Below are 8,071 nucleotides of genomic sequence, written 5' to 3'. Positions count from 1 at the left end.
AACAATCAAAGTTGCATTTACATACCTGGATGAAGAAATGGTGAAGAAAATCCTAATCACCCTGATAAGACCAAGATTGGAATATGCAGCAACGATATGGTCACCAAGTACAAAAAAATGTATAAAAAAACTTGAAAGAATACAAAGAGCAATTACAAAACTGGCACCTACACTCTCAAAACTATCATATGAAGAGAGACTACAAAAACTTGAACTACAGACACTAGAGAAAAGAAGAGAGAGAGGAGATTTGATAACTATTTACAGAATCATGAAAGGCGTGGAAATTACTGATAGAGAGAAGCTGATAAAATGGGATGACAGAAATACAAGAGGACACGGAAAGAAAATAAAAAAGACAGCTATAGAAGAGATTTGAAAAAGAACAGCTTTCCTCACAGAGTAATAGACAGTTGGAACAAGTTAGATGAGAAAGTGGTGTGTGCAAAAACAATACATGAATTTAAAAATAGTTTAGATAAAATGAGATATGAAGACGGGACCCTACGAGCATAGCTCCCCTTCCCGTAAAATACAACCAGGTAAATACACACACGCATAGGGAAATATTTGTCGATCACGGGTCCAACACGTAATCCAAGACTATGGTGAATTACACACACACATACAAAAAAAAAAAAAAAAAGGCCCGCCGCCTCCCAGATGCAAATACGATAATCAAATATTTTTCTTATGTGGCCTAATCATAGAGATTATTTAAGGAGACAAGAGAAAATATGGCAAGTTATTTTTATTTTTTTTTGTTCTTTATTTAGAATAGTCTGCAATCATAAAATAATTTTGCATAGCTCTCATTTGTAGGGATATCACTTAAGTTTCTAAAACATTCACTGTATAAAGCTTATGTAGTCAATACCCCCAATGTGGGAGAACTATTCCTAGAACCAACTACTACCTCACAACTTCATAATGGTCCTTGCATTTTGCAAAAATCACGCCATCATCCACGTACTCCTTTCTCGATTGTACAGCTTTATCCCATTTTTTATCCTCTCCACACTCAACTCATACACTTCTCTATATTGCACCTTTGGTACTTTATCCCACTCTTCTTTTTAATTAATTCTAAAGTTTTAGAATAAGATTTAGCATTTTCTAACGCTTCTTAGCGCTATTTTTCTTTGACATTTATAACACCGAATGCTCGAGTTTGTATACAAAACGTTCGCGCCAAGTAGATAAGATAGCGGTACCAAGTTCAGACTGCCGTAATGTGAATAGTTATTAATTCTCTTCAATTTAGGACTTTTATTGTTAACAGAAAACAAAAGATTGACCATAGATACTTTCATGTCAAACTGAATAGGAGCCATGGGGAGAACAAGTAAAAAGCAGGTAAGTACTCTTCAAGATACACCAGAAGAATTTTTTTGAAAAGAATATACGTTTTATCATTTTTCATTGAATAATAATGAAATGTGGATATACAAATGTGAGTGTCAATAAGCTATACACGATTTTCTTCCCTCTATTATTATAATATGTACTATTGTGTCCTCTCTCGTAGTCGTAGATTGCTATCCTGATAGAAATTAATTTTATGGTTCACCAGATTAAGCTTTGATATTTATTGCTCATTTGAAATCTTCTTATTTGATTATTTAATCTGACCATTTGTTTTTCATGTTGGTACTATTTGTAATTTCATCCAAATATATTTTGATCTTGTGCATAAGTTTCTTTTATTTATTATTGTGTGATTTGTCACTTGAGACAACTGGTGTAATTGGTAAGTTACTAAGTACACCTACCTGACAAGTAGGAAGGCTCTGGGTTTAAGTCCCAGATGATGTCGGTTTTCAGTGACATCTTATTACGTTTTAAATTGTGCAATGAGTAGAATGTACAAGTTGCTCTTTAAGTTTGGTGTAAATTCTTGGAGTAGCAGTAGAGGTTCAGGACAGTAGGGGAACATCTGCAAATTGTCTCACAAAGTGAACATGATATGATGATGTAATCAGTAAATATTCCTACCAGACAATAGGAAGCCCAGGGTTCGAATCCAAGGTAGTTTTAGATTAAGTGACACCTCTTAATATCCTTCAATCATCCTCACCGTTTTCATTATAATATTGGCACGTATTCAAATGGGCTTAGGAGATGTGGTGATCCTGTCTATAAACATAATTTCTTCCCCCACCCTTGTTGTACTAAACATAGTATAAGAATGTCTTTTGTGACAAAAATGTGAAAGAAAAGACCCCCACACATACACACACACTCACTTATATCATTCAGACAAGTTTGGAAAAACACATTCATTTTGGAAAATGATGATGGGTTTTGTCTTGAATATTTACCATAATTTTCTCTCTGTTTGTCTGTCTGTGTGTGTGCATGTGCGTATCACATGTATTTACCTAATTGTAGCATACAGGAAAGGAGCAAAGTTTTGCACAGTCCTGTCTTTTACATTCCAATTGTTGTACTTTGCTTCAAGTTCATATATCGATCCAGCTTGGGATATATCCTCATTTTCCAATTGTACTTAGATTTGAATTCATGTATTGTTTCAGCATGGCATGGAAACTTTATAACTATTGCTGTGTGTATATATATATATATATATATATATATATATATATATGTATGTATATATATATGTATGTATATATATATATATATATATATATATATTTAATTTATTTATTTATTTATGTATTTTTTTTTTCCAGGCTGAGAATCCTAACCAGATGAAGATATCATCATTTTTCAAGAAATCTACCTCAGAAACGTCATTATTCACCTCTGTTACGTTGAAACCATCCCTTACTTTTTTAGACAAAAAAGGGAATTCAAAAGGGAAAGAAGGTTCAAACTCTAGTCTTCGACTGAAAAAGCCATTAAAGACATGTGTAGAAAAGGATAATCCTTTTGATACTAGCATAGAAGTGATTCCATTATCTCCTGACATTTCTAAGCCAGATGCTAAGAAAACTGTATTTAAAGATAAAGCGACTCAAAATGAGGCTCATAATCAAAAGACACTTGTTTCATCAGTTTCCAGTTTTAGTGAAAACCAGGAAAGTAAAATGTTCACAGCCAAGGGGTTTGAAAAAACAAAAGAAAAATTATCAAGTAAACTAAAAAGCAGTCTTGTAAATAATAGATATTTAAATGACATTACAAAATCTTTTAAAAGACCTGCTTCCCATGGAACTGGAGTTTCACCTGATGGGAAAAGAAATAACCACCAGGAACGAGAAAGAAAACCTGGAGCATTTTGTCTGGACCTGACTAATAGATTTGATGAAGTAGATGGCAAATCTGCAGAACTTGGCAGTGGGAACAAAAATTCTAGAGTTTGTTCCCCCGTGAAATTTTCAGCCATTAGTAGTAAATTGAGCCCAACCAAAGGAACATGTTACAGTGAAAATAAGCAAGAAAATGCCAACGAGTTGAAAAAGGGTGCACTTCCATCCTCACAGGGATTTGATATTCCAGATGATGATTTATGTGATTTTCTTAATACATGTAACAATGATAATGTTAAGTGTGAGGTCAAGTGTAAGGATCCTGAAGATTCCAAGTTCAGTTCACACAATGGAAAACATTCGAATCAGAAGGAACTGGAAAGTACTCCACAGAAGAAGCGATTTTGTGTGGGAGTGTCACATACAAAAGAGCCACTATCCACTCATGTCCCTGCAGCATCCCCAGGTGTTCATAGTCAAGACATGTTCACAGATGGTGTTGCACTTGAAGATATGGGAGAGTTTGATGATAACCTGACCGAATGTTTTGGACTAATGTCCCCATTTAAGGAAGAACCTAAGAAAGATGTTGGAAAGAAATTAGACAAGAAGTAAGTAGAGCATACCTGCACCTACTAAAAAGATGTTTATGGGCTGGATGGGTATGGTAGAAGTGTTCAAGTTGTTCAGAGTGATATTAATAGAATATTTATAGTAAGCAAGAGTGATATGTTTGATGGATTTTATTATTGGTGGGATATGACTACAATTGATATGGAAGTAGTTGTAGACACTTTGAATGTGTTGTCCAACACAACATTTAGTGTGAAGATACTAAATACTGAACAATAAGTTAGATATGACATGAGGGATAGGTATGAATTGGGTGGGGTTAAGGAGCTGCCATGGGTGTGTTCATAGGTATTTTGTAGTTTTTTGCTTATCTTGTGATTAGATTGCAAGTGCACATATATTGACATTGTTTAGTTTATGTTCTGACTGACCTGGGAGTCATTGCTTATGTTGTACTCTTGATATGCAAAGATGTGAACATTATGCTTCTACTCTCGCTCTCCAGAATCCTTGGAAAACTTGATCAAGAAAAACTGAGCAAAAAATCCTTTGCTGTCGTAAAAAATTATGGGCGTCATTTAGTTGTAGAGGTTGAGCGTAGACCAATGAACAGAGATGTCTTACTTCATCTGAGAGCTTCTTGTGACCATGCTGAAAAAACTTGTTCCTTGAGTGGACTGTGGTATGTATGAAAGTTTTAATTTGTTGTTTATGTGCACATACACTACTGCATGTACACACATATACAATAGACTCCATTGTCCATAATATTGGAAGAATTTACTGTTCTGATAGGGGTTTACTTCAGCTGTATAAAATTGCTTTACAGCAGCTACCGTACTTTACATAACTAAAACTTTTAAAGTATGGCTAAAGGGCTAGTTGATATGGGGTAAAGATCATTTTTAACCCTTTTACAGTGAAGGAGTTCCCCTCATTTGAATGGAATTGCATAGTGTCAGCTATATTGGACAGCTAGATTTATAAAACAGTTAAAAGGTTAAGAGAAAGTTGGAAGTTCCTCCTAACTAGTAATCTTTAATTACCATCCTTTCTTGTTAAATTATGCTAGCTGACATTGCACCACCCTTACATACAAATTGGTACTTTTAAGATGTCAGTTCCCCTTTTTCTATTACTATTTTCTCTTTCTCTTTCATTACATTTCATATTACCCTCAGTTTTGTCAGTTATTCTCTTTCACCATCTCAATTTATCTTTAAGCACCAGTGCCTCCCATTATAGTTTTACAGGAAAATTTTTATGTATGTATGATGTAGATTATATTGATAAAAATGTGATTTTAATTCATTTGTTTTTGTTTTCTTCTGCTGCTGTAGGATTGAGTGTCAAATAAAAGAAGGTGATATTGTAAATATACTGAATTGTAAGGAGGTGGATAATCACTTCAGCATTGATAATAATCAAGTAAGAATTTTTAGTAGTTGAGAATATTTCTCCCATTTTTTGTATATATTGTTTATGTGAAGTGGAACATGATAGACATCTTTGTTTTATTGTATTTTTTGTATTTTACAGGGGCTCATTATAATCAACCCAGATTACATGATGTCCGGTACCTCTATAGTTGCGGGAGTGTTTTGCCGAAGGAAAGCTATTTTAAATGAAAAATTCCGTGGTCTAGAATCTGGAAATCAAGTAATGATTGTTGGGTCACTCGTCCATCAGCTTTTTCAGGAGGTAATGTTATTTTATGGACTTGCACATAGAGATGAAAAGATGAAAACAGAAGAGGCAGCAGTAAGATGAAGATGGGCAGAGTATTTTAGGAAGTTGATAAATGTGGATGAGGATAGGGAGGGAATGGTGGTTGTGGTGATGAACGAAGAAAATGGGGGAGAAATAAGGTCCAAGAAGTTATTAAAATTATGAGAATGTGTAAGGCACATTGGTTAGATGGGTGTCATGTGGAGTGTCTGAAAAAGGGAGGTACAGTGATGGTGGACTGGCTGGTGAAGTTGTTTAATATTTGTTTAAAGAAGGGTAAAGTGCTGGAGTAGTACCTGTATAGTTTCACTTTACAAGGGAAAAAGGGGCAAATGTGAATGTAGCAGTTTCAGAGAGATCAGTTTGTTGAGTGTAGTTAGGAAGGCTTATGGAAGGGTTTTGATTGAAAGGATTAGGAGAGGAACACATGGAGTAATTGATGAGGAACAAAGTGGGTTTAGGAAAGGTATGGGTTGTGTGGATCAGATTGTTGAGGTAAAACAGATATGTGAGAAAGCTTCAGCAAAGGGCAAGGATTTTTTGGGGCATTTATGGATCTGGAAAAGGCTAATGACAGTAGACAGGAAGGCACTGTGGAAGGTATTGTAGATACATGGGATTGGAGGAAAACTGTTTAGAGCAATCAAGAGTAGTAGAGCACTGTATTAGAATTAGAAATGGGAAGAGCAAGTGGTTTGAGGTCAAAGTAAGACATTGCACGGATGTGTTGTGTTGCCATGGTGGTTCAATATGTACATGGATTGGGTGGTGCAGGAGGCAAATGCAAGGGTAATGGGCAGGGGATTGGGGATGGTTAAAGAAAATGGAGAAAAGTGAAAGGTAAGTCAGTTGTTTACTGACAACACTGCACTAATGGCAGGACCAGAGGAGGGATTAAATTAAAGGGAGGAGTGGAAGTGGAGGTAGATTGTAAATTGAGAGAAACAAGTATGCCTTGGAGAATTAAAACATGTAATGAGAAATAGATATTTGGGAATGGTTGGTAAGAGGAGATTGTATGAAGGAATAATTGTGCTGACAGCACTGTATGGGGCAGAGACATGGAACATGTGAGAGTAAGGGTTTAAATGTGTTTTGAGATGAAATGTCTGAGAAGTATGATAGGGGTTACAAGGTTGGATAGAGTGAGAAACAAGGAGGTGAGGAGGAGAGCTGGGGTGGAAAAGGAGATGGGAGATGGGGATGATGAAAGATTATTGGGATGGTTTGGGCACATGGAAAGAATGAGTAAAGAAAGATTACAAAGAAGGAGCATGCAGACAGGAGACCTTTTGGTCCATAACTAGGTTAGATGTGAAAAAAATTATAATAATGATAATTAAACAAATAAAGACAAATTATAATGATATTAATAATAAATAAAATAGATTTATAGGTAAAGTTGAATAATAAACAAACAGGTAAATAGTAAATAATGATAAATTGACAGATAATAATGAATGATAAGCAAATAATAATAAATGGAGAAATAATAACAAACGAATAATATGAAATAAAAGGCAGGCATTACAGCATCTTGCTTAGGTGTTTATCTAAACGAATCTTAAGATTCAAACTGAACTACATTGCACTGCCTCTGAGGAAGTTTATTCCATTCGTTAACTACACAATTGGCAAAGATTAATAAAAGAAGTTAGGAAGGCAGATGTGGATGGAGTGAACATGACAAATGAGGATGAGATGGATGGGGTAAAAGGGGTGTTGAGCATCAAGGTGTTGTGGAGAATGGCTGTGTATGGATGATACTGTAATGCACGGAAGGGAGTGGGTGGGGGATGGGGGTGTTAGGCAGTAGTTATATGTGAATGATATTTTGATGCAGCCCAAAGGGATTTCTCCCAATTTTCAACTATACTGTATGAGGGAACAGAGAGGGGGTCATCAATTAAATGAAGCAACCTTGCTGTGAATGTGCTGTGTCTTGCTGCATTGCTTCTGACCCAGGACGGTAAGATGCAGGGATAACGCATTATCCAGGAGGAACCAAGATGGGAGGGAGGGTTGGTGAATGGGGATGAAATGGGTGGGAGTGGAATTATGCCTTTTGACTTTAGCTACCTCCCTTATAAGGAAAAAAAAAAGAAAACCTTGGTATATGAATGTGATGTTATTTTATTACAGAATCATTGATATTCCTGTGCTATATTGTACTCTTCACTCCCATCTCTCCTTCTCTTTATCTATCTCTCACTCCTTCTCTTTCTTTTATTTATCTTCTCTTCCAGCTATGGGGATAACACCAAAGTAAATGAAGTTATTTTTTATCTTTGTCCATCATCTTTGATGGAATGGGAAAATAAAGATTTTTACTTTTACAGGTTGTGAAAGATAACCTTATAAATCAAGCAAGGCTTCAACAACTAGTGGATAACTTGATGTCCCAGTCCAACATGGTGCGTGATATGTACGGCTTAGAACTCTCCGAGGAAACTGTCCGCGAAGAAGTTCTTAAATATATTCCACACATTCACCGATGGGCCAACACTTACCTGAAAAAGGATGCTGGAAAATTCCAAGGTATTTTGTTGTGATTT

General features: G+C 35.6%; 1 protein-coding gene across 1 annotated transcript in view; it reads left to right on the top strand.

Annotated features, from left to right (window-relative positions):
* Nucleotides 1–1,185: 1,185 nt before the first annotated feature.
* The window catches only part of LOC143040474 (DNA replication ATP-dependent helicase/nuclease DNA2-like), a 33,229-nt gene continuing 26,343 nt past the window's right edge, over nucleotides 1,186–8,071 (top strand). The window contains exons 1-6 of the mRNA XM_076211570.1: nucleotides 1,186–1,356; nucleotides 2,697–3,826; nucleotides 4,294–4,470; nucleotides 5,129–5,216; nucleotides 5,328–5,489; nucleotides 7,856–8,054. Of these exons, the coding sequence (XP_076067685.1) occupies nucleotides 1,333–1,356; nucleotides 2,697–3,826; nucleotides 4,294–4,470; nucleotides 5,129–5,216; nucleotides 5,328–5,489; nucleotides 7,856–8,054 (1,780 nt within the window). The 5' untranslated portion in view covers nucleotides 1,186–1,332. The remainder of the gene's footprint in view (nucleotides 1,357–2,696; nucleotides 3,827–4,293; nucleotides 4,471–5,128; nucleotides 5,217–5,327; nucleotides 5,490–7,855; nucleotides 8,055–8,071) is intronic.

The sequence above is a fragment of the Oratosquilla oratoria genome, chromosome 2, assembly GCF_046742065.1.
Source record: "Oratosquilla oratoria isolate Oo_2021 chromosome 2, ASM4674206v1, whole genome shotgun sequence".
Classification (NCBI taxonomy): Eukaryota; Metazoa; Arthropoda; class Malacostraca; order Stomatopoda; family Squillidae; genus Oratosquilla; species Oratosquilla oratoria.
The sequence above is the reverse complement of the archived record's forward strand: the minus strand, read 5'-3'. Positions and strand labels throughout refer to the sequence as shown.